Raw genomic sequence first — 25,965 nt, 5'->3', positions numbered from 1 at the left:
CTGAAGCTGCTCCTTGCTTATTATTACTATCATATCAGAAAAAGGTCGGTCTGAATGTACATGCTCATCAAGAGCCACCACAGTATAACTTGATCTTGTTAAGGATAGACTTCAAAGCCAGCCGTCCCTAGGCAGACGGTGATTTTAATAGAATGTAAGTGACTTTTGTTCTATGTTAAGTTCCATGTTGATCTTCTATTGCTTATGGATAAGTCATCAGGGCGCTGGGAAAGATGAGAATGATGAGCCATTAGGATAAAGCTAAGAGGTTCGTACCCATATCATACGGAACGAGACAATTCTAATAAATAAAAGCTTTGAACGTATATATAAACATTATTGGTGCGACGAAGTGAGTCGAGTCCTAGTAGCTATGTAGCGAGCGAGCCGTTGGATGACTATTCGAATTATGCCCACGACATCTGACTTACACTGCCGGAACGCCCATTGACGTGCGTCACGCTATACAGAGGTGCCGCCAGTAAAGCCTCTTCCCAAATTTTGCCATCAACATCCTAAGCTCTTGGGCCTGTTACCAATGGACTGCTTGTCTGTCTGGCACCTTCGTGCCAACGCATAGAACTACCTCCAAGATCAAGTAATTATATGTCCCGAATTTCTTGGACTAGGTATGCAACTAGTGTCACTGGAAACAAATTCCATGTTATCCCCAATCTCAACAGTCCTTTAGTACACTCGCAGCGAACTACTAGATATACTTTATCCTTAGTACGTTTACAATGAGACCTGTCCTACAACTGCCACTAAATGTACGTTTCTTGTTCACTATAAGAGAGCCCCTGCAAAGTATCGCAAATGTTTCGCTATCATATTAATCATGTCTATATAGCCACTAATACGAGTACTAGTCACCACATAGGGGGATAGGTCTCCATCCGGCAATGCGTTTATCCTAACCCCTCTAGCCAGACTGTACATCGTATCGCTCAAGCCTCAGCGCCTAGAATGGTCCCTTGTGGAGGGTTACAAGGTGGCCTCTCTGACCCCCCCAAAGGACAATCGATCAATGGGAGTCTCTGTCCATAGGACGTCCTGCTCAATTGCTTGGTATGTCATGAAATCCAGAAAGGCAACTGTGGACCACCGCGCACTTGATAATGGTTTCTCAAAATCCAGAGTTACAAAGATGCTCCAGAATTTCCATCAACACACTATCATCATCGTGACCAATAATCAAGACCTTTTAGGCTCCTAGGTCTACAACTAGACAGTACACTGCAGCCCGACAGAGCGCGCAACATCCAGTTATAACGGCGCCCCTTTTTCGGATTTTTGTACCAGCTGTAGCACTTTGAGCCCGAATTATCAAGGTAAGTCTAGACGACGGAATACCGCCGAATGAAAGTATGGCGACAGCGACTGAGATACAGGGTTTCCGAAGAGGTATCCTGTCCCTTTACTTCTAGGAGACGAAGTCATAGTTGACCTCAAGTTCGAACCATTTGTTCAACATTATTGCTCTTCGTCCTACTTTTATGCTTTAATTGTCTCAAGAACTACTGTCGGTATGTCGAATAGTCACTTTTTGGATCAGCATCAGAGTTCCTAGTGGATAATCCTTTAGAGCTTATAACGCTTCTTCACACGATGTCATTGGGTAGCTCCAAGTGTATTCAAATACGGCCCTCCTAGCCCCTCTTCTCCGCTTAAGACTTTTTCCAGCACTAAGCTTTCCATTTCCGAGGCATGGAGGAAGGTTGACCCCGGATTTTCCCCGTCTAACCAAAGTTGGCACAGAATGTCGATCATGTCGCCGTCTTGAATGACTCCAGCTCCGAAAAAAAAAAAACATAGGTTTGTCTGTTCCCTTTCTTCGCTTAAGGGATTCCCCGACATGCGGACCTCGTCTCCGGGGCAAGAAGTGAATGAACCTCAGATACTATCTATAATTCAAGTTCACATCCCAATTCTCAAATCAATTCACCGGCCCGAGTAACCCCAGGTTCACGACAAATTAGTCTTTCTGGTCTCGCTTCTTCGCTTAAAATCTTCTCCGAGTTTAGTCACATTTCTGGGGGAAAGAAGTGACTGGATCCTCCCAGATCATTCTCTATTCCCTACATTTAAGTCGCCACGGCTGCTAGGTCAGACACATCTTCACAACCATCCCAGGAACAACCGACTCGACTCAACATGGTCGACGAAACGAAAAAGACAGATGTTGAAGAGGTCGCTCACCATGCTGAATACCCACGTATTGATGATACTGATCTAAAAGGCCAGTTGGATGTTGGTGCCCAGGCCCTCGCTGGCCAGGACCTGACCTACACAAAAGAAGGTAATCCATATCAAATTGCTTTCTGTTTATATTCTACTTGTAATACGTTTATTAATTCTTGTATAGAGGCTCGCAAGCTCGTTCGCAAAATTGACTGGCATCTCATGCCACTTGCTGCCTGGGCTTGTGGTCTTCAATTCGTGGACAAATCCGGTCTCGGTGCAGCAGCTACTTATGGACTACAAAAAGATTTGGGTCTCACAGGCAACGAGTATTCCTGGTGTGTCTCGGTAAGTTTATATTCTCTTTGCAGCGTTCCAAATCAGCTAGATGCTTCACGTTCCGATGATCGCCCTGCTCACAACCGCTTAGATTTTCTACTTCGGTTACATTGCTGGTACTTTCTTTTCCGGGCGAGCTATGCAAAGGTTCCACGCCGGAAAGTACATCGGCCTTAACTTTTTTGTTTGGGGTTGCACTCTCCTCGGATGCATGGCAGCAAAAAATTATTCAACTTTGCTCGCGCTGCGATTTCTTCTTGGGTATGTCGTCATGATCTCATGTCAACAAGTCTCTTGCGCTAAGAGTAAATTGACAGCATCTTCGAATCTTGCGTCGTTCCCGGTCTCAGCCTGATGTAAGCCTTCAAACATCCCGATCACAATCCTGATACGAACGTCTTGCTTACTCATATAGTACTGGAATGTGGTATACTCAGGAAGAAAAGCCGTTTCGCTTTGGTCTTTGGACCGTGACAAATGGCGCAATGCCTGTGCCTTTCCTAGTGATCTACTACGGTCTTGGTCATGTCACGACAGGCCCTGTTGTGCGTGCCATTCCTTTTATTTCGATATCGAACTATCGACTAACATTTTCTGTTTAGCAATCGTGGCATCTCATTTTCTTACTAATCGGACTACTTAGTTGCGTGACCGGAATTGCTCTTGTATGATCAGTCAATTTAGATCGTCCACTAATATTGATAAAATGCTAACTTTCAGTGCAGTGGTTCTTCTTACCAGACTCTCCGGTCAGCGTGTCATGGCTCAACGACAGGGAAAAGGCTATTGCTGTTAAGCGTGTTTCAGACGACCAACTCGGTGTCAAGAATGGTATGTGGCAACTTAGGGAAACATTCACTTCAAGAGCTGGAGTAATAACATGCTTAATAAGAGACTTTCAAGTGGGAACACGTAAAGGATGCTGCGATCGATTATCGTTGTTGGTTGATGGTGCTCCAGATGTTCTTCAGTCAAGCTGCTGGAAGCGTAACAACGAACTTTCTGGGTATCATCATCAAGGTTAGTCTTCATCATTCCTATAACCTGCTACCTGCTTCTGACTTGATTAGGGCTTCGGTTACACTGCACTAAAAGCCCAACTATACACCGCGCCAAACTACGCTGTCCAAGCCGTCATGCAAATGCTTATTTCCGGCTTGCCGACTTTCGTGCCCGCTCTTCGTAACTGGAAGCAGCCTCTCGCATGCCTATCCAGCTGCGTCGCCGTTGCTGGTGTCGCCATCCTTTATATCACCCCCCCATTAATGGAGTACGGGCACCGTCGACTTGCCGGTTGTATTATGATTTCCTTCTCGGGCGTGAACTATACTGTTATTATGTCCGTTATCTCCTCAAATGTGGGCGGTTTCACCAAGAAACAAGTCGTCACATCAACAGCGTTTCTCTTGTACTGCATTACGAATATCATCACACCTCAGACTTTCCAGGGCTCCGAAGCTCCTTACTACCACACCGGACTTGGATTTGTACTTGCGTATGTTGTCTCTTCGTCAAAATTGTCATAAACCTGAATTGACCACATTTTTGAACAGCTTCCTGTCGCTCTACGTCACAACAAGCATGTCAACCTGGCTCCTCATGGGCATCGAAAACAAGCGTCGAGACAAGAAAGCGCTTAGCGATGTCAGCTATGCAACAGGCAACTCGAACCTAGACGTTCTTTCTGGTCTTCGGGATGAAACTGACGTGGAAAACAAACACTTTCGGTATTCTGGATAGGCTGCTTTACGGTATTCGTGAAACTCGATCCGTCTCGGATCAATTTCATCTGACGGCAGACATACATGAACGGCCACTTTTTATACATTATCTGCTTTCAGAGATCTTCGAGGATGGCTTCTAACGACGATATATATGCATCTTATTTGGCGAAAGAGTGACATGACTCGTGAGTATTACAAGTGAGCTATATAGCCTAATGTTGCAATACTATCTATAACCCTGAACCGTGAACGCTTCCAAAGTTATTAGTAGCATATTGAAAGCATACCTAGGTTTATCCCAAAGATGTAAGTCGGTTCCTTCAATCATGCTTCTAGCCCTTATCCGCTATTCTACGTAACTAATAAGTATACGTGCTAATTGACCACGGTGACGTTGTGACCTCACGTGGCACAGCGTGCCCTACAATCGGTATTGAAAAATGACTACAAGAAATATTGCCGATGAATCAACCGTAGCAGGTATTTCGATGAGAGCGAAATGAACGAAATGCATAGTCTATATCTAAAATGGCTAAATATAGACACGTCTTGGCTTACTTTCATATGCGGGGTTCGGGTTAGGTATCGGCCAATTTATCCGCGCCTGTATGCTGTGTAATGCACCCATTCCTTCATGATTTATCGTCACTAGCAGACTGAGCGACTGTTGTAAGTAAACAAAATAGAGGGAGATACTTTATTTGAATCACGATGTCAGGCAACAATACGGAATCCATCCCGAAGATCCTCATCTTTACTCGTGCCCTTGGCTATCGCCATGACTCTACCTCCGTGGCAGGTAGGGTTCACCGTTTATTTTAAGCTTCTGGACGGTCTGAGTACTGTGCGCTAATTTTTGCCTCTTATATACAGCTACAGTCCTCGCTGAGTGGGGAACAGCAGCAGGCTTATGGAATTCAGTCCATACTGAAGAGTAAATCTCATATCACTACACCTTTAACCTCAATGACGCTGATCTAGGTCGCTGCTTTCTAGCCCGTCTATATTCACCGATGAGAGCTTATCCCAGTTTCAGGCGATTGTCTGGATTTCTACGTAAGGCACTGATCAAGAGTAAAGGACACGCCGAAAAAAAAGAATTACTTACACTATGCCGTCTAGCACGGGCGAAATTATCACTGGCAGCCAGGTAACGGCTTTCAGGAGATGGCTCCAGAATGGTGGTCATTTCGCCTCAATGTATGTATCTTGACACTGAGTTAAATGCTTCTTCGACTAATAGGAGAGCAAGCCATGCCGCTACCAATGCTTTGACCACCGAGTCCTTCTATGGCAATCTTACCGGCGCGTACTTTTCTGGTCACCCCGATGTACGAAAATGATAGAAGCCATTGGGTTTTATCAAGCGTCGCTAAATGAAAGTATGTCTATAGATCCAGAATGCCAGCTATCAGGTCTCTAATCCGACACATCCTGCGGTATCTATGTTACCGTGAGTTACGAAATAATTGATATTTTTGGCCACTCCGACTCCTTGCTTACTCTATAGTCTGACATGGGAGCATTATGACGAGATATTTAAGTTGAAGCTCCTTCATATATGAAGATGAAAAGGAGAGAAGCACTAACATGGAGCACATTTAGATCAATACCATCAAGACCCGCGCAAGAACAACGTTACTGTGGGTCCTATCTTGAGAAACGACGTTTTGGGAGAATACTAAGTTTTTTGCTATTATTCTAAAGCTACTGCTATCCGCAATACAATCCAGCTATAAGGAGACCGAAACTCGTGGAGATGTTGTTTCCACAATTCAACTCACCCCAGGAGGTTCTCCTCAACCGATTGCTTGGTTTCGTGAACCAGGCCACCAGCTAACCCCTGATTTGACGCATCACGGCCGATTGTTTCAGACTGGGTTAGGCCATGCGACGGAGACGTAAGTTTATCATCATTCATGCAGTAAACCTGGCTTACGCCAGAGCGGGATAGATGGCTTCATGATACACTTTTTCGAAATCATATCTATGGAGGTATTCAGTGGCTCCTTGGACTGTAAGCACTCCATATATCTATATTATTACTTCCCAGATTGACCATGGAAAACATAGTGATGTGACTAAAAGCACTGCACCCCCTAGCGTGACAGCTACTGCTACTGAAGCGGCTGCCGTGTTTGTTGCTGATAGCAAATAGTAAGGTTGCTTTGTATAAATATGGTGGCCGCATTGAAATCTTCTAGGTTTTTAGATAGCTGTCATATCATTAAGAAAACTTCTTTGTTATGTGGTTCACGCTAGAGTGATCGATCGATTTTTTTTACAGCGACAATTTGGTTGCATAAATTATGGATTCCTTCCAAGAATACTTCAACTCCTATTTGCAACTTGTTCAAAGTTAATCAAATTGAGGACGTCGATTCTAACAATCGAGGAAATAAAGCGTGCGCATTTCCAAAGTTGATCATGTCTCTCACTTCCTTACTCAGCGGATACTCTTCTAGGTCACTCAAGAACCCAGGATAAGCTGGGGGTGGTGCGTACGGAAAATCGCTCTGCAGGTGGCAAGTATAATAGTTAGAAGGCATTTTGAAGCTTCTAAAGAGGCAGATCCTAAGGGAATTGGAAATAATATACTTACACCAAATAAAATATGATCATGAGGGACCAATTTCAACAGTATATCTAACACCTGAGGAGATGCCGACAGCGCCAAGTCGTAGTGAAAACTGCGAAAGGAAGCCATAGTCTGATCATGGTTCGTACCCATGGCAGCAGAGGCGGCGAAATTTGGCGTTGCTCGCAAAGGGGTTGCCAGCCGGCTGATGAGGTATGGTAGTGAGCCACCAGCATGCGACAAAATCACCTTGCAATCTGGATACTTCCGTCGAGTGCCCATCATGATCATGTCCATTGCCGTACGCGTCGTCTCATGAGGATAGTCAATCACCGGCTGGGGTAACTTCACATTGACCTTATTGGTATCAACTGGATGAGTAGGATGCACAAACACGACACATTTGCGACGATTGAGCTCTGCCCAGATAGGCTCAACATCTGCATGACCTAAGTATGTATTCTCATTACCGTAACGAGTAAATAGTGTGACTCCATCCGCATGAAGAACATCTAACGCGTATCGAATTTCAGCCAGGGCGGCATCCGTGTCTAGCAGACTCGGTAAAGATGCGAAAAACCCGAATTTTTGCGGATCACTGTCACGAATTTCGGCACCCGATTCATTCAGCTTCCGCGCCAGAGCATATGAAGCCTGGCTTTCCAGGATGCATGCACCTGGGGCTGTAACGGATAGGATGGCCGTCTGGATACCCATATGCTTCATAAGTAGCTCGGATCGCAGGCGTGTCCAATGCGGCGTTGGCCAGCCACTAGGGTCACCTGAATATTAGACACAACCTAAGCCTAAGAATCATAGCGGTAATGAAGAAAAATAGATGTACCTCCGGCATCCTCAACAGCTACAATCCGTTAGCTCCACGCTCTTGTCTAGTTCATCGGTGCATTCCGTGCAACTAGGAATGGAATTCGGTAGACCTAGTTACCTTTGGCATAGAACGATGGCACATAGTGATGGTGCGTGTCCACCTTATTGATTTCAACTCCGGAAGGCCAACCCAATGTCTTTTCCAACAAGAAATCGGTAACGTTGTCGACCATGTTGGAGAAGGTTCCACGAGCGCGAAGATAAGAAACACAGGCGACAAGGCTCACGAGTATCGTCAATTGAACGATCATCACTATCGTGATTGTTTCTTTTTCACGTTGTTCTCTGCCGTATTGAGACTCATGTTCGTAGTTATAGTTGTGGAAATATGATGTAAGGCTGGTTACGTAGTATGAGTTCGGACTGTTCCGATCTGTACCATCGGAATCGGCCCGGTGCCGTTACAGTATGATACCGTTTTGCGATCATTCAATGATTGAAGTTTACGTACAGATCACCATCCGTAACCCGAATGAGAAGGACAAGGATACGAGGGTTCTGTTGTAAATGAGTTTGAATTGTGGTTTGAGTTCTTCGGACAAGTAACAAGATCGACCGCCGACCTTATTTATCGTAAAAGATGCCGAGCAGAGACTTGATCTCATACTTTGTGGAAGGCCATGTTTATTAGGTATTGTAAAGCCATGTACCGTAGCCGTAAGCACATTACAAAAGGGCTGGTAAGATAAGCCATGCTCAGATTAGCCACCAAATCCGAACTACATCTAACTATCGCCCATGTAACTGGACGCTTACGTCGCCTGCGTTGTCAGCAGCAACAAGAATCATAGCAACAATATGGGATCTCCAGCTCCTCCTCAGAACCCCCGCAGGGTTGAGAGAAAGAGCCGGGCTCGCCGCAAGGTGCCATTGGCTTGCGATCCGTGTCGTGAGCGCAAGTCACGCTGCGATGGAAAGATGCCCATATGCGCGGCTTGTGAACGACGTTCGTTGCCTTTGGAGCAATGTGTCTATTCATCAGATAATGCTCGCACAGAAAGTAACGCGGCGTACGTGCATATTTTCTTATAACTCCAATGGTAGGTAACGTAAAATGTTAACGAGCAGCCTGTCGCAGCTATATTCAAAGTCTTCACGCTCGCATTCGACACTTAGAGGGTGTTTGTATTGCGGCCAATATTGCACCGTACTCTGCGGATTTAGGGCTTTTAGCTGATGATGTTTCCACGCGAGATTTACCGATGGGAAACGATTCGACCTTTGTTGATAATGTCACTGGTGAGAATTCGGGCTTGGAAAAGATTGTCTTGCTTTCGTTTACTATCCTGACTCACAAATTTTGTCTTTTCCAGAAGCCGGAAGACCAGCTATCTCAAGAAACTCCGGAGATAACGTGCGCAATACCCTCACTCCAATAGCCCCTCGTGATTTCTCAATGAATGATTTGGCCACTCCACAGTCGAATGTGCAAAATGCCACCAACGTACAAACCCCATATGTGCTTGACTCTGAGCGGGAGCGTAGACAGTCATCATCACTCTTTGAGCTCACAAGTAACATCACCGCTATGGGTACCATTTCAGCTCCGGAAGTTGATGAAGGAGCACGCTCTCCCGACGCTGAATATTATGGAAGTTCGTCGGCCGTTGAGTTCATGCGCCTAGCTCGCAGGTCCATCAGGCATCGCCGTGCTACTGAAGCCGATAGACACGCGAGTCGGTCACATCCCGAGTCGCATACGTCGGCAATAATCCGAAAAGCCTGCACGCCATCTACACGATTTGTATTCGAAGACACCCCACTCCCTCCTAGAGCATTGGCAGACCATCTGTTGGAATGCTTCTGGGATCGTGTTTTCTGTTTATACCCATTTTTCCATCGCCCTAGTTTTCAGGACGCCTACGAGAATCTATGGGTCCCGCACAGACAGCCTCACCGAAAGCTTACAAGATCGGACATTGGTCTCGGCAGTATCTGGGCTTCCGACCTCCAGTCCCCGGTTTTTCAAAGCTCTCTGAACGCCATCTTTGCTTTAGGCTGTCATTTTGCTGACGTTTCCGAGACGCAACGACAGGCATTATCACACACCTTTTTTCTGCGCGGTAAAAAACACATAGGGTTAGACCTACTCGATATCAAAACGATTGGTGTTGTACAGTCCTTTCTCCTTACTACACTTTATCTTCAAAGTACGCCATATTCTAGCCGATGCTGGATGTCGATAGGAGTGGCATGTCGAGTGGCGCAAGGGCTAGGTCTGCATCAGGCTTTCGGGGATGTCACCAAGGATCCACTGGAACTTGAAATTCGCCGTTGTACATGGTATGGATGTGTTACAATGGACATGTCGGTTTTCTCTAATATTTTGGAAAACTCGTGCCACATTAGCTAATTTTTCTCTTTCACAGGACAGTCAGCATGACCCATGGTCGGCCATGTATGACTGCACATCTGCCCGGGGTGCCGTTACCTGGAATTCCATTAGAACAAACGGAAGAAAACGAGACATACGCTTCAATAATGACTTTCTACGTTGCTAATATCAAACTACATCGAGTTCTGGATGAGATACTCTCTGAAGTCTACGACACATGGCGAGGTCAACCAAGCGAAGCCATAAAATCCGATGAAGTTCGGAAACAATGTAGCCTGGATGTTATTATAAGGCTTGAAGAAAAGCTCTCTTCTTATGAGACACAACTTCCATCATTCTTGAATTGGCAGTCACCAGCTCAACCAGACAATGAAAATCCGTGGACGCAGATGGCGGGACGCCAGCGGAATGTTCTACACGCCAGGTATTTATCTTCTTTCCTCCTCCTTTTTCGTCTCTTATATCGTATGACTAGATATCTCTACTTTTGCCTTTTGCTCTATCGACCTATTTTTACTCAAATATGCTCTAGTCAACTTGACGATTCTCGACCCAAAACTACAGACAATAGCTCCGTCATTTATCGACCCTCTAGCTTGACTAATAGCCTTCTGTATTCATCTGTTACTGTTAAATGTGCTGCTGAATGTGTGAATTCTGCATTAAATCTGATAGCGCTCATATACAATACCCATCAAACTCAAGTTACAGACGCTTGGTGGTACAATGGATTCTGTAAGTACCTACGGCTTTCGAAATTGACTGGAATCAACGTTACATGAAAGAGAATAAAGTACTAAGAAGTGAACTCTACGGCCACAGATGTATCTACAGCTGGATTGGTCGTGATGATGTCTCTCTCCTGCCGACCTATCATGTCAGAAGTTGGTGAAAACAAGATAGAGGAGGCCTGGAAAAGGTGCAATGACATCCTCAGTTACATGACCACCTTTAGTTCATCTGCTTGCAACACTCTCAATTTTCTGCAGGCTCTATATGCTCAGTCCACATCTAATCACCGAAGATTCAGGGAAACTCCAACTCACCAAGAACTTGATCGTGCTCACCAAACAGCACCGGCAGACACCGCGCAATGGACAGACCACTTTGAAAACCTTGCTCCCATCACCGAGAATGTAATGTCAAATAGTGATATTGCTATGATGGACATAAATGACCTTGACGACTTGGGATTTCTCGGAACATCGGATTTTCTTGATTTTTCGAGGTGGTTTTCGGATATTGTCGGAATGCCAGAGTTTGAGAATACGATACCTCAGTAATAATGACGATACACCATCCTCCACGAACGTTGAACAATAGCGATGTTTAGGTTTCATCTAGGGAGATACTTAAATATCCATTGGAACAGACGTGAATACCACTGATGTGGTGCTTTCCTTGATAAGGATTTGTCAGATCATTTCGAGACAATGCCCGGTTATTTAACTATGATCCTTATCCAAGTTACATAGTCAAAGTACCTGTAATTACAGAATTCGCTCAATCGAAGTAAATCAAATCTTATCGACAACTTCTAAGACTCCCTAAAGCCCACCGGAATGTCTCCGGCTCCAATTCTTTCCCGCTTGGGTTTTTTTCTACCCCTCGGAACTATGCCGGTTATGCACAACGAATAATGGCAGTAAATGCTGAAGTGACGATAGTAGTCAAGATGAGAGCCACTTCAGGAGATGTCACACCTTCAGGAAATGTCTTGATCCGTAGATAAGTTTGATGGAAAATCCTTAAAACAAAACTCTGCAGCTAGCGTACCTTTGGTGTCGCGACAGTTTCGATCTTATACAGCCAGCAAGATGTCGTCTGTCGTGGATTTAATTTTAATAGTGCGTCAGACACTCCGCGGCGCTATCGTCGCTTATCCATATCATGCTGTCTCAATTCTGTCTGTTGGTGGATTATTGTTTCTTTTCCATTGGCTACGCGAATCAGTCTTGAAACCACCACACAAGAAAAGAAGAAAAGATGGCAGTCGATATCGTCTTCCTCCCGGTCCCTCAGGCATTCCAATATTTGGTAATCTTCTACAATTGAAAGAAGCTCGACATGATGTTGATCATAAATTTGTGAGCCTATGTACTTCATGATTTCCTTGATCACATCCAGGCTGACACAAGGGAACAAAATTATGCAGCAATTGGAATTAAGGAACTATGGTGAGATGGCTACTGTGCATCTTGGTTCAAAAACCTGGGTCTTCCTCAATACGCATCGTGTCACGCAAGAAATAATCGCCAAAAGAGGCAGCATAACTAACGGTCGATCCGAATATCCCATTGCAAGTGGTATCGTCAGTCGCGATGGTCGCTCACTGGTTCTTCCTCCTGCAAAATGGGCCGAAAAGCGACGGGTCATGCATCATCTTTTGAATGGATCAGCCTTGAAGAAGTATGGAGAATTCCAAGAAATGGAAAGCACTCAAATGTTGGCCGAGTACCTCTTTAAGCCGCGAGATTGGTACCGCAATCACTATCGCTATGCCAACTCAGTTGTCCATCGCATCGCTCTTGGAGAAAGATTTGTCATGTCAGCGCAAAATCTGGTAAATACGCAAAGGTTGGTAGCCGAATTTACTGGTAGCATTGGGGCAAGCATAATCGATTGGTTCCCGGCTCTGGCCAAGCTGCCCAAGTTCTTGCAGCCCTGGCGGCCCTACTGGGAAAAAGTTGGACAATTCCATTACGATGTTTATCGGACTTGGTGGGATCCGGTAAAGAAACATATCGATGAGGGTACTGCACCCCCGTCATTTGCGCGAGACGGGCTTCTTAGCCCCGATGCAAAATTCTCCGGGGATGAACAAGAAGCTATGTACGTAACCTTGCAGCTGATCGAAGCTGGAAGCGATACTACACGGGAGGTTTTGAATTGTTTTGTCATGGCTACATTGTGCTATCCTCACAAGTTTCAAAAGCTGCGCGACGAGGTCGACAAAGTATGTGGTAGTAATGCAGAGCGTCTTCCTGCGCTAACAGACATTGACAACATCCCATACGTGCACGCCTTTGCAAAAGAACTTCTACGATGGCGGCCCATCTTCATCTCGACACCTGATCATATGCTTACCGAGGATCTTGAGTTTGAGGGCTACATATTTCCTGCAGGTACTTGTTTTGCTATCAACGAGGTTGCTGTAGGTTACGAATGCGAGTCACCCACTGAGTTCATACCGGAACGATGGCTAGATGGAAACGAGACCGACATCACAAATGGTTTATGGCAATTTGGTGGCGGTAGAAGGATTTGTGTGGGCTACAAGCTTGGCCACCGAAGTCTTTTCTTGAATATCGCGCGTCTGGCGTATTGCTTTGACTATCAGGCGGTATGACTGCCTTGCTTCCCTTCGAATTGTGTATCTCAACTGTATGTTTACTGACAAACCTGCCCGTGTGCCTGCAGACCGGTCCTTATGATAGCCGACATCTGAATTACGAGAGTACTGGTGAACCTTTTCCGGTTCTGCCGACGGTAAGGAGTGAGGCTCATCGAGAGTTGATCATAGACGAGGCAAAGAGAGCAGACGTGTATGAAGAAGCGAAGTTAGAATACGAGAAGGTCCCAGAATGGAGGCCGGAATATTAGAGTGAGAGCATTTTCTAATTTAAGACACTGTGGAGGAGATTCGATGAAACGACTTGTTCTAACCACAAACAAATGTTGACATGCACTACCTGCATAATCAAAGTCTCTGTCGATTGCGGTCATCATACTACACGACGGCTTCCAACGCTCAATGAATAATGCTCAATTTTGTTTCTTATATAGGTGTGATCGGAGGTAATTTAAGAATTTTATATTGAATTTGTTTAACTCCAGAAGACATGTAATTGAAATGTATGCTATTCACTGAAGTAGGCGCCTATATCTATACATACCTATGTATATCAAAATGAGGAGTACAAAGAAAGCTTACGAGCTTCACTCTATTCTACACCGCTTAAACATGAGATTATTATGAAGCTGACTCTGCAATACTATCATTACTTTGCTCGCACCGGGTCCGTTCCGAACGTGACGGTGTACGAGACATGATCAATGTCCTAAGTGATGTACACAGCCCGAAACCGAGGTAAGATGCATATCGTTAGTCTATCCACAATATAATACTGAACTACGTTCGGTTTAGTCGGCTGATAATTTGAGATCTAGGACACAAAATACTTCATCTAGCTCATTGCATACCAGAATCAACAATCAAGGTTCTCGGATCATGCCACGCAGAAGCAGACATCTTCTGCCGCGAGAGGGTCTTTACATAGACCCAATCGTAGCTTTAGCACGCAAGACCATCTTCCATCCGGCGTTGAATATTTTGATCCTGGTCTTGACGAAACTTTGCCCCGAAGTGAGACATACGCTTTGGGGCAGGGCGGCTACTTATGGAAGCATCTTAGGGCTTGTGCTATGGTTCAATGACTTCCTCAGCGATGGAAGTCACAACAACTGGGCTACTGACAGCGATTGGGACTGGAAGAAGGAACTAGTCGTTGTGACAGGAGGTAGCGGTGGTATTGGAGGCAGCGTCGTTCAACAACTCGCAGCAGACGGTGTTCGTGTAGCTGTGATCGATGTCATCAGTCCTACTTACAGCATTGGTGTGTCTGACCTTTGTTGTTTCTTTATTAGAATCAAACACCAAGAATGAAGCTGATCCCCCATCAGATAATTTTCCCGTCACTTATTACCGGTGTGACTTGTCCGATCCTTCAGAAATCGAGAAAGTATGTAACCGGATCCGTAAGGAGGTTGGGCATCCGACAGTCCTTGGTAGCTATACGCCTCCTTCCTCAATAGAACTCAATGAGTGTATTCATCTGATCCATTTATATTTAAAGTGAACAACGCCGGTTTGTCTCGTGGTCAAAGTGTCGCCGAAGGGTCATATCATGACAATGAAGTCACATTTAAAACAAATCTTATCGCTCCTTTCCTTTTGACAAAAGAGTTCCTACCACATATGATAAAACGAAATCATGGGCATATTGTCAACATTGCCTCTATGAGTGCCTACATGGTTCCAGCCAACCTGGCTGATTATGGTGCTTCCAAAGCGGGATTGGTTGTTTTGCATGAGGTGAGACTGTTTATGCCCCTCCTGTTCGCTTGTGGTCTTCACTATTAATCTTTTTTTTTGGAATATCTCACTTAGCTAATTACTTTTTCAATGCAGGCTCTTGGTCTCGAACTGAAGTACCATCACAAAGCGCCTAGCGTTCGTACCTCACTAGCTGTCCTGAGCTTCACCAAGACTCCCCTCTTTCGAGGGGAAACAAATCAGTCCCATTTCTTCTTCCCCCTTTTGCATGTTGAGACGGTGGCAGATGAGATTGTCGACACGTTGTACAGTGGATACGGTAGGACGATTTTCCTTCCTCGAATTTTCCGATACATTGCAGGCTTGGTAAGAGGAACCCCTCTTTGTTTTCTGATTCATTTAGAACCATTGAAATTAATTTCTTTTTTAGCGAGGTACTCCTGAATGGCTTCAAATTTTGCTACGTTCCCAGTCACAGTCGCTAACGGTAGATTTCAAAGGAAGACAGAAAATCGATTCAGTCACCGGAAAGCTCCTGACTTCCGATGACTGAGTTGATATGAGCCAGGTATACGGCTGAGCACTTTGAGTAGCACTTATAAGTTCTCCGCTTTATATCATCACAGTTCACTGGTAGATAGTTACGTGGTAGCTGGATAGCCATATGAAGCAGTAGCAAATTAGTGGATTGATAAATGCAAATCTGAAGTCTGCTGAGTTCTATTAAATAATCTGAGCATAGCTTAATTATGCTGGCAGTATATTGTCATATATGTTCAAATTTATCAATTTCAATATTCTTAAGTCAACTCTGGTCAAAAAGTGGAGAGTACCTGGGTACATGTATATTGAATAAGATAAGGAATTTATACATTATAAAACAACCCTTTCCTTTTCTGTAATCTCTAGAATTGTACAGGTTGCAGAAGAGCATTTGAATTGGGTTGATACCCCTTGAGAAGCAAACCTGCAGTAATACCGATAACAATCAACAATACTTTGCTGCTAGGATGTCTCGTGGATGGCTTACGAGCCATCTAAAAGCGCATAAAATTTAGCATCAAAAATTCATCTCGTTATATGCTCAAATCAACGCACCTTGACTTTCCAATCAGACCATACTGGAAACGTACTGCGGTACCAATAATGGAATTGAGACCATGGATAAGACATGGCGTTCCACTTCTTCTCATTGAGGTACCACTATAAAGTACATCAGTCATCTTGTTTAGTACATAGTGTACAAGACCGAGAAGTTTTACCGATGCGCAGCCAGCATTCCAGATACGCTCTCGCAGAGCGCCTTGAACCTTGTATACATAGTCGTCTTCTGCCTTTTGCTTGAGGTCAACCGAGGCCGCTTCGCCCCTCAATACAGGTTTCAAAATACGAAGAGCATAGTTGATTGAACTGTCACATTGATCAGCACACTCCGGGGAGCTGGGCTAACAGCTTTGGATTATACTCACTTTTCAGCAGCCATCAACGCGGATGTATGGCCCGTTGCCGAGTTGGGACCCAGGAGTATAAAGAAGTTTGGGAAGCCGCTCATGGCGGAGCAGTTGTAGGCCTCAGGCCCATCGTATTGTTCCCAGTGGTCTTGAATCGTCCCATTGATTCCGCGGACTGTCATATAAGGGATGAAACTATTTGTTTTGAAGCCGGTTGCCAAAACCACTACGTCGGCGGGAATGATGCCCTCTGGGGTTCTCACACCATTGGGTAAAATCTCAGTAATTTTGGTTTCTTTTAGTTGGAAATTTTTGCTGCTCAGAGATTTAAGATAACCGGGATCATATATGCGGCGCTAAAAGAATGAAACAACGTTAACACAATCTTGGTTGGAAGAGGCTGATAAAGACTGGGCGATCAATTATAGCAATAAACCCTTACCTTGCAGCCTATATCGAAATCTGGTATGAGATTTTGATGATACTTAGCCGGCGCAGTATCGCGCATATACTTCTCTGCCTCCTTTTGTCGCTTCGCTCGAAGTCTAGCAGCAGCCTTAGTCATGGGAAAAAGAAGGAAATCTTTCTCAGCCAAGAGAAAAATATGGAAGCGATGCAGCTTCATGGTGAAGGGCACATAGCGGAAGATCCATGTAAGGACTTTGGGGTATGTGAAATTGACTGCTGGGAGTACCCAGTGTTTGCTCCGAATTACCTGAGTCAAGGATTTTGTCTGCTTCACTATTGCTGGCACAATCTGAGCTGCGGTACCTAAGGGAAAATTTATTTGAGTGAAGTGTTGACGAGATGATATTCATAAATTTCTGATTGACTTACATCCGTTTCCAACGATGACAACATTCTTTCCTTTTAGGTCAACGCTATGGTCCCAACGTGCAGAATGAAACAAATGCCCTTCGAATGATGAGGTTCCAGTTATATCACACGGACGAGGCTCGATTAATTGTCCCGTTGCCGCGAACAATATCTGGCACTCATGCGTGGATGACTTTCCAGAATCAAGATCGAGTAGAAAAAGTAGCCAACGATTCGCATCGTCTCGCCATACACACTTTTTGACTTCTGTTCGAAAACTCATTTTCTCTCGCAGCCCATACTGTTTGACCACGTCATCCTCGTATTTCTTGATCTCCGAATTTTCTGGATAAAGCTTTGTCCAACTGGGGTTGCTCGCAAATGAGAAGCTATAAAGGGCGCTTGGAACATCACAGGCACATCCTGTCAACCGTTAGTTTCTAAAGTCTCATAACATGTTTCAAACCAGATACTGTACCAGGGTATGAGTTGATATACCAAGTCCCTCCGCAGTCATCTTGACGATCGAAGAAACGGATGTCGTCAAAGTTGTACCATCGCTTCAAAGTGGCTCCAAGTGCGATTGCACTAAGTCCGGTGCCAACGCAAGCAACCTGACTGTACGATGGGATGCTATAAGACTCGAATGGCTTGCAATCATGATCTCTTGTCTGGGCGGCCATGGTCGTTGATTTCGAGGACGGCGGCTTGATCTAGGCTATTTCCAAGATTGTAAAGATTCGACACACTGGACACCTTACTTGTGGATCTATATGCAGATTTTAGATCTCAGATATTATTACTACTATTGTCAAATATCTAATGTTGCCTCGCTTCTACGAATTTCACATGTTCGCCGCTTACGGAATGCTCCGAAAATTCATTGATGCTACCCCGGGATGGTTCCGATACACCTCTGTAAATCAATTAATGTCCAGGCCAGGTGTTTCGTCAAAATTTTTCCTTGATCGTACGCAAAGGAAAGATATGAAAACTTGAAATAAGAGATACACACCTAGATAGTACAACGTACTTGCTTTATCAGGTCTCGGCTGGATTCTTTTCGTCATGCCTTTCGCGGACCTGACAATCGGAGCAAGGATCTGCTTGTCGTTTAAGATTATTGGAATTGTGATTCCCGCAGCCACGTACAATGTCATTCGAGCAGTGTTGCGAGCCTGGCTACAGCGCCTTCCCATGGGAGCAGCTGTCGGAAATGCAACCGCGCGTTCTTTCATATCTTACATTCCAGCTCATTATCTCCAAACTATCCTACCATCAACTATAGACACCTATTTTCGTTGGGTTTCCTCTGTTAGCAATGTACCTAGGATTCAGGTACTCGAAGATGAGAAGACCCATCTATTGTGGCTTGGATCGACAGGAGCCAATAAGGTAATACTGTTTTTTCATGGTATATCTCTTGCACAAGCACCCATTTTACCGGAAAAGGAAAGTTAAATCGTTCTTCTTGAGCAGGAGGAGGATATGTCATGCCTTTATCTGAGGGTCATCTTGAATGGATGAATTACACACTTCAAAAATGCAACGAGACCGGCTTGAATGTTGGTGTTGCCATCCTCGAGTATGGTCAGTGTCAAGTATCCTGTCATGTGCAAGTACTTTTGGTATATTGACATAAAATTTTCAAGATCTGGTCCCGAGCCAGCGCTATCCCCGGCAGATGATACAGGCTATCAGCGCCTTCAAAGCTGTTTTGGCTTGCGGATACACTCCTGGTGATGTTCGTGACTCCAATGAAGCATCATTTCCTGTGCGCCAAAGCTCATACCAAAGCAACAGATCCTTATTGGCGGTGACTCGGCCGGTGGTCACCTGGCTTTATCACTCTTATCTCACCTCCATCACCCGCGGCCAGAGGTTGACCTGAGTATTAGCCTCGAGACCCATCTTCGGGGCTGTTTTGTGGTATCTCCTCTTCTCAGTCTCAACAGCCTCACAACCCGATCATATCGCCAGCGGTTCAGTGTCGACTCTCTTTCCTACAAGACAATTCGTGAATGGGGTGATCATCTGATTGGCCATTCACCTTGGCGTGAAGAAACCTGTCAGGGTCTCGGCTGGGGTATGACACTTGATGTCCCCGAGAATTGGTGGCAGGATTTGAAAATTGTAGACCACATCTTAGTAACTGGTGGCCATGAGGAGCTCTTCCGAGATCATATCATTCAGTTCGTTGACGTGCTTAAACGAAGGTCTTCTGCCGATTTGACTGCATACATTGCAATAGACGAGGCTCATGACGGCCCACTCATGGATTTCCGTGCACATCGTCAGCCTGGGAGCTCGACGAACGCAGTCACGGACTGGATTATCTCAACCTTGTCCAGTAAGTTATGACTAAATATTTTATCATATTTAGTCAATTCAAACGTCGTGGTACTTTCTGTACATATTTAATGCAACGACATGATAACACAGTGAAGTAGAAGCGTTCTAGGTGGTCGGACTAGCCCGATCGCCATCAGTAGAGGCCAGCCTCAGCTTGAACTCGAATGAGATTGTGAGATCTTCAATCCTATTCAGAGCCTACATCAAAATATGGAATCCTTTTGAATGCCTATCAATCTCCGATTTTTGCAATGCCCTTGCTGATGGCTATCGAGTTACGAGTCAAAAGAGACGTGACGCGCTCTATCATGGGCTAGGTAGCATATCCTAAGAAATTCAATTTTATAATTGTTAAGATGTAGAGGAACTGGTCTATGGCTGTTCCAACCTAAAAAGCGTAGAGTTAAAGCTAACAAATAGAACTGTATCCAAGCAGCATATAATCATGAAAATTACACAAATCCTAGAGATTGTATTTGTGTTTGTAATAACGTGCAATTTGATCCTACACGTCGCATCAGGATTCCTGTTCATGAAATTGCCCTGTAGCCCAAAGCATAATACTACTACCTGTTTGAGAAAATTCCATCGCACGGAATTGGTGTTGTTCTGTATAATTTTGAATATACGATTCATTAAAATATTATCTAGATAAAATAAACCAGATATATCTCACTACCCGCATAACCAAATGACTAGCAGCCAGATGAAAGCTGCTTTCCACCTACCACGAGTATCAAGACGATCCACTTCCGCCAAGAAGCCTTCAATCTGCTCCAAATACTGGAAACAAAGCTGATCAAGTCATCAATGAATTCCAAACATCGGCAGCTTCCTGGCCCGAAAGCTGACTGACAATCTCCGCTGACTCTAAGCATCGTTGCACAGTCTCCTCCGGAGCATTGCAAGGACTACGTAGACGATTACAGATCAGTCCATCCACCGGGTCGATATTAGGAGATGATCCAAATGGGAAGTCAGCCTGATTGTTCGTTGTGTAGGAATAGTCTGTACGGCCATCAAGACCGTATTCATATCTGATTGTAGGATCAGAGCATGAGCCATAAGATGGAACACCGGGATCAGTGGCTGCACAATTGTCGGCAGTGATAGTCGTGGAGAATTCTATGGTCAAGGTGCTAGTAGTTGTGGCAGTTGTGGTCACGATCTCGTTGTTGGTGACCGTTTTGGTATCGGTCGTTGTTGCCGTCTGAGTGGAGGTGACCGTGGAAGTTGAAGCAGGAACCGTGACAGTTGTTCCACCGGTTGTTACGGTGGAAGTCGTAGTTGTCGGTACGGTTACAGTGGTAGTAGTCACGACTCCATTGGCCGTGATGGTCACGTAATCGGTGGTGGATGATGTGCAAGAGCTGATAGTCTCAATGACCGTGGTCGTTCCTCCATTGCCACCACCATTAGTGGTAACGGTCACGGTTCTTGTCGCCGTAGCCGAATTTGTTGCAGGGCTACATACTTGTATCAGATTACTCGTATAGTGAATGAAGCGAAGTCCCATAACCTACCATGTTGTGACCGTCGTGGTGATTGCAACACCCTCGTTATTGTTACAATGGCTGTTATCGAATCCACCGCTACCGCCGTGGTTAAAGTCAGAAGATCCGCCGTGTGACACTGAGGGATTCTTCCAGTTGCCTTTGGCAGGAACGCCCCAGTCTTCATCACCGCCATGGGACGCAGGTGCTGCTAGTGCATACTGTAGCAACAGTGTCGAGAGAGCGAAGAGGGTACCTTGTCGAAACATTTTAGAGATGAGGTTAGAGTATCTAGCAAGAAATGAAGAAAACGAATGGAAACAAAAAATTTCGGCTTAATGAACGACTCTTGCGATAAACCACTTGTCGTGGGCAAGGAACACCGATGCTGCTAATTTCCAGCAGATGGATGCGATAATGCTGCCCTCATTTGTTCTTATAAAGATATCCAGCATCTTGAATTGCCCAATGTCGGTCCGATCTCGAGATGACATTCTTCACAACCCCTTACTGCGGGAACTATTGTGATAATGGCGATTTCGATACAACGGCGATTTCAATACAAACCTGCGAGATACAGCGTATATTATCGGAGATCCTATACTGTTCCGCTCAAGGGAGCATTCCAACTTTTGAAGTCGACGTCTTAAGGATTCCGATGTACTCTCCACAAATCAATCTGGACTATTCACCCATGAGGGAACTTCATGAACCAGGAGGAAATGCCAAAACAGAATGCGATTCATGTGGTCTGATTCGACACCGGTGCTGATAGCAATGGATGAGATTTGTATTGGAGAGTGAATGGTAACTATACAACGAGTAGAATACGCAGATCGAACCAATTTCGTAAGGCTTTAAAATGTATTGGAACACATATCGATAATGAATAGATAATTATGATTGTTGTGATATGACCAGTTTTAATGTACATCGGCAGCCCCGATTGCTTTCGTCTTGGCTGTCTTCAGCTTCTGTAATAATCTTCGCGCTTTTTCTTTCCTCTGGTCTAAACCTTTGTGAAACTCGGTAGCATTGAATCTAAGAATTCTTAGGTAGTAGCAATTCTTTGATCCAACAGCTATCAACAGCGGCCCATGCATAAAAGCATAGCGAAGAGCCTATCTAAAGATCTTTGACTTAACCAACTCCCTATCGACAATGGCAACTAACAAGACTATTATCATAATACTTGGTAACTGATGCCAGTAAGCTGGGTATGTATGAGAAATGGATTGGATTTCGTGTGACGGAAAATGACTGAACCAAACAGTTAGTCACGTATTATCTGCCGTAGTCATAGGCTGCAAAGGATTTAGATTGAATATCCACAATTCCCTACCATCCTATAGTCTACCTGATTATTAAACTCCTTGAACTTGCTGGAAATCCACCTTCTCTAACAAGATAACACAAGAATCAGAGGTCCTCCCAGATCCCAAGTTCCTGAGCCTTTTCTCAGCCAATGCGGAACTATCATCTCCCTTCTATGCTATGCTTAATTCCGCTCCAGAAGACTATTTACTACAACAAGCAAAGCATACACATTTCCTCCTGAATTCCCAGTATATTATTTCATCTATGGAACACTCAAAGTTCCATTTCAACTACAGCAAATCATCGAGCTACCAGAAGAAGCAAAACTTCGAAAAGCTGAAGTATTTGGCTGTACTATCGCGCAATGGGGTGATTATCCCGCTTTTATCAATGGGCAACAGGATTAGGCGGTAACAGGATATGCATATCTCGTACTTCCGAGGATGAAGCTCAAATGTTGTCGTGTTATGAGACAACTGCGTATACAGTTGCAGACCTTGAGTCTATTGCAAGGACGAAGAGGACCCGAAGGAGGTGGGTGGGAACGTTTTCATGTATGCTGGTGAAGCGCAGGCTCTTCTAGAGCAACAATTCGACCGAAAATTATGGATATTGCAGATGGGCGGGGAAGCTTGGGTGATGCGTTCACTTGATGGTAAGATGATATGTCCGTTAAAGGGTACAGGACAAAGCAAAGGCTCATGGGTAAGGTGGTGTCAAAGGTTCAGACTTCTAGACACTATACCGTCTAAATCCAGATACTGTGCTGTCTGAAGAGCTGGCCTTCTAGCAAAATTGATAACGTGATGCCATTTCCATAGAGATTCTTGATTCTTGAAACCCGAACATCGTGTGCAGCATGCAAGGGTCTCGAAAAGTAGACCTATTTGATTGATAATACATGGCTATTAAAAGTATTGCTTTTCAGAACATCGGAGAAGATCATAACAATAATAGAAAATCACACAGTAGATTGATTTCATCTTTCAGTCGATCAGGTATCCCTAAAAATGCAAATTATAGCACAAACATTCGCCTCTCACTTCTCCTGATATGGAATACGTTGCACTCTGCCAGTGATCTTGTTCTCGACCTCCTCGTAGACCTCGCCAATCTCCGGTGATTGAGAATGTGTTTCATCAAAGCTCCTCTTAGCCCCTGTAATACTCGTGATACTCTTGGAGGCCACTACTGCTATCCCAGCAGGCATGTGAAACTTGCCAGTCAGCTTTCCCGAGGTGTATGCCCATGATTCATGTCCCGTAGTCAACTCAGCTTTAGGTCTCTTCGGAGTACCAACGTCGAAATTTAGTTGGTTCAAGCCCGGTTTATTAGACGTGGAAGCAAGTTTCCTAATAGAAGGCGTTGTTTTCCAAGCCTGTGGACTGAAAGAGGGGCAGGTATTCGAGGATGGCGTTGAAAATTGATAAACACATATCTTGTCGCGAGTAGCTCTTTCATGCATGTATAGTCCGCGTCTGGGATAACTAGCTTCCACAAATTTATCGTTTCTCGCCGTCTCATTGGCAATTCGTTTCTCAGATACAGATCTGATGATCCGATACTTGTGAGGCTCCATTGTTGGCGTGAGCGCAGTTCCAGGGGCCTTGTCCAAGTCCTTATGAAGAAACTGAAAGCAGTTCTCGCTATTGGAGGGAACAATATCACTTCGAGGCTGCCAGTCCCGAATTGCCTCTTCATAGAGCTGTCTCAATTTTGATTGATATTGTTCGTTCACAAACCAGGGATGTTGCAAGGCTTGCTTGACAGTCAATCTTTTTCTTTCATCCAGAACTAGTAGAGAAAGAACAAAGCTCTGTGCCATTTTACTCGCCTCGCTCCACCTATGATTCATGAACATCTCATTCAAATCGCCAGGCTCATTGTATTCAATATTACTGGAAGCCGAGTAGGGGAATGGAGGTGTACCAGTCAGTAAAACAACTGCGATGCAGCCAACTGACCACAGATCGACTGACTTCGTATAGCCAGCTTTCACCTGATTGTAAATCTCCCTGTATCTTATCAGATTCATTTTCCGTATAGAAATGGAACATTTAGACTGAGCATACGGAGCCGTATAATCCCATGTCCCGACTACTGTCGACATTCGCTTGGTTCCAGGGGAGACGACTTGAGCACAACCAAAGTCCGCCAACACAATCCGCCGTTTGACTCCATGAGAAGTCATAAGAATGTTCTCTGGTTTGAGGTCCCGGTGAACAATGTTGTTTTCATGAAGGTAGTCTACAGCTATTAAGATCTGCTGAATTACGGAAGCCGCCTCAAAATCCGTGATACTACCGCCTTTCGATTCAACAAATGTGAATAGATCTCCGGCAGTGATGAGATCTTCGAAAATGTACCTGTCTTTGTTAGGGAAGTCATATTTTTGCGTATAGAGGCTGGACAAACAATGAACTTTCCATCATGAACACTTTCTCCACCCCGATGATATTGGGCTAACATATTCATATTAGTCGCAATCGATACAAGCAACAAAGATCGTTCATCTTACATGGCACAGCTTCTGCAGGATAGCCACCTCTCGTTTCTGCAATTCCAATAGATTTGTACCATGGTCGTCTTCCCTTCTCGGAGGAATCTCTTTAACCGCGCAAAGATTGACAATCTTACAAGCAACCTGACTAGTGGTGTCGAGGTTAACGGCCATGCGAACCTGGCCGAAGCCACCTTCACCTAAGATGCGATCTGAGATTAAATACTCCTTTGAAAACTCCTATAAGATATTAGCACGGTTTAACTGACTAAAGTTTCGTGTATATCACCTTGATTTCCTTTTCTTGAGTATTGTTCAGTGGTCTAGCGGATTGGTATTCAGATCTGAACTCGAGAAAAGTCTTTGAAGACAGCCGAAGGATATCGCCATCGCTAAGAAGGACCGCACCGCCGTTCCTTCTGTCAATACGCTGCCCATTCCAGAAAGTCCCGTTCGTGGAAATGTCCTGTGCGTACACCAATGGAGCGATGTTCAAAGGATTCTCGAGATCGTATATGACCGTGTATATCCGAAGGTGCTGGTTGGAGACACATGCATCGTCAAACACATATTGACTAGGAAATCAGTCATCAGAAGCGACAAGTATACAAAGACGCAAACGCACCATGATCTTCTGTTTCGGCCAACAAGCAACGGATGAAATGCTGAGATTGCGTGCGGACCAGTGGCCTGCTTGGTCAGGGGATCCCATCGGTACAGTTTTCCGACACAATCGAGCGTCGCCATTGTTCACAAACGGCTGGCAACTACAATTTCAAAGGGGATTGTTTTAAATCTACGGCTATTGAGGGGAAAAAGTGCAGGTTGAAGGATTCTTGTGGTTGTTCAGGAAGGAGCACCTAGCACATAGGCGAAGATGGTAACTGAGGAAGGTACGACCAACTCCTTCGGGAAAGCACCTTCCTCGGATGTAT

At 44.8% G+C, this 25,965-nt stretch overlaps 8 protein-coding genes across 8 annotated transcripts; 4 read left to right on the top strand and 4 right to left on the bottom strand.

Moving 5' to 3' along the window:
* Positions 1-2,154: 2,154 nt before the first annotated feature.
* On the top strand, positions 2,155-4,260 carry BHQ10_007776 (uncharacterized protein; the record flags this gene model as incomplete). The annotated part of the gene is made up of 10 exons (XM_040880508.1): positions 2,155-2,299; positions 2,366-2,529; positions 2,612-2,781; positions 2,838-2,876; positions 2,936-3,065; positions 3,123-3,185; positions 3,246-3,351; positions 3,413-3,540; positions 3,591-4,015; positions 4,074-4,260. 10 exons carry the CDS (start codon positions 2,155-2,157, stop codon positions 4,258-4,260), a joined length of 1,557 nt encoding a protein of 518 aa, XP_040736279.1.
* A 2,347-nt stretch (positions 4,261-6,607) lies between these two features.
* Positions 6,608-7,883, bottom strand: BHQ10_007775 (uncharacterized protein; the record flags this gene model as incomplete). Its single annotated transcript, XM_040880507.1, has 4 exons — positions 6,608-6,760; positions 6,847-7,604; positions 7,667-7,684; positions 7,769-7,883. The coding sequence occupies 4 exons, from the start codon at positions 7,881-7,883 to the stop codon at positions 6,608-6,610; spliced, it is 1,044 nt and encodes a 347-aa protein (XP_040736278.1).
* A 625-nt stretch (positions 7,884-8,508) lies between these two features.
* BHQ10_007774 (uncharacterized protein) lies at positions 8,509-13,648 on the top strand (the record flags this gene model as incomplete). Its single annotated transcript, XM_040880506.1, has 6 exons — positions 8,509-8,720; positions 8,789-8,949; positions 9,024-9,860; positions 9,897-9,993; positions 12,173-13,388; positions 13,466-13,648. The coding sequence occupies 6 exons, from the start codon at positions 8,509-8,511 to the stop codon at positions 13,646-13,648; spliced, it is 2,706 nt and encodes a 901-aa protein (XP_040736277.1).
* A 628-nt stretch (positions 13,649-14,276) lies between these two features.
* On the top strand, positions 14,277-15,654 carry BHQ10_007773 (uncharacterized protein; the record flags this gene model as incomplete). Its single annotated transcript, XM_040880505.1, has 5 exons — positions 14,277-14,661; positions 14,729-14,833; positions 14,902-15,140; positions 15,237-15,467; positions 15,532-15,654. 5 exons carry the CDS (start codon positions 14,277-14,279, stop codon positions 15,652-15,654), a joined length of 1,083 nt encoding a protein of 360 aa, XP_040736276.1.
* A 352-nt stretch (positions 15,655-16,006) lies between these two features.
* Positions 16,007-18,051, bottom strand: BHQ10_007772 (uncharacterized protein; the record flags this gene model as incomplete). Its single annotated transcript, XM_040880504.1, has 7 exons — positions 16,007-16,138; positions 16,200-16,304; positions 16,364-16,511; positions 16,571-16,908; positions 16,995-17,323; positions 17,390-17,791; positions 17,847-18,051. 7 exons carry the CDS (start codon positions 18,049-18,051, stop codon positions 16,007-16,009), a joined length of 1,659 nt encoding a protein of 552 aa, XP_040736275.1.
* An 840-nt stretch (positions 18,052-18,891) lies between these two features.
* On the top strand, positions 18,892-19,729 carry BHQ10_007771 (uncharacterized protein; the record flags this gene model as incomplete). The annotated part of the gene is made up of 3 exons (XM_040880503.1): positions 18,892-18,958; positions 19,021-19,112; positions 19,172-19,729. The coding sequence occupies 3 exons, from the start codon at positions 18,892-18,894 to the stop codon at positions 19,727-19,729; spliced, it is 717 nt and encodes a 238-aa protein (XP_040736274.1).
* A 790-nt stretch (positions 19,730-20,519) lies between these two features.
* On the bottom strand, positions 20,520-21,482 carry BHQ10_007770 (uncharacterized protein; the record flags this gene model as incomplete). Its single annotated transcript, XM_040880502.1, has 2 exons — positions 20,520-21,186; positions 21,244-21,482. 2 exons carry the CDS (start codon positions 21,480-21,482, stop codon positions 20,520-20,522), a joined length of 906 nt encoding a protein of 301 aa, XP_040736273.1.
* A 2,087-nt stretch (positions 21,483-23,569) lies between these two features.
* On the bottom strand, positions 23,570-25,777 carry BHQ10_007769 (uncharacterized protein; the record flags this gene model as incomplete). Its single annotated transcript, XM_040880500.1, has 6 exons — positions 23,570-24,545; positions 24,603-24,896; positions 24,946-24,992; positions 25,049-25,270; positions 25,320-25,605; positions 25,656-25,777. The coding sequence occupies 6 exons, from the start codon at positions 25,775-25,777 to the stop codon at positions 23,570-23,572; spliced, it is 1,947 nt and encodes a 648-aa protein (XP_040736272.1).
* Positions 25,778-25,965: the final 188 nt, after the last annotated feature.

This window comes from Talaromyces amestolkiae (assembly GCF_001896365.1).
Source record: "Talaromyces amestolkiae strain CIB chromosome Unknown scaffold16.1, whole genome shotgun sequence".
Classification (NCBI taxonomy): domain Eukaryota; kingdom Fungi; phylum Ascomycota; class Eurotiomycetes; order Eurotiales; family Trichocomaceae; genus Talaromyces; species Talaromyces amestolkiae.
This window is presented reverse-complemented; position numbering and strand designations above follow the sequence as displayed.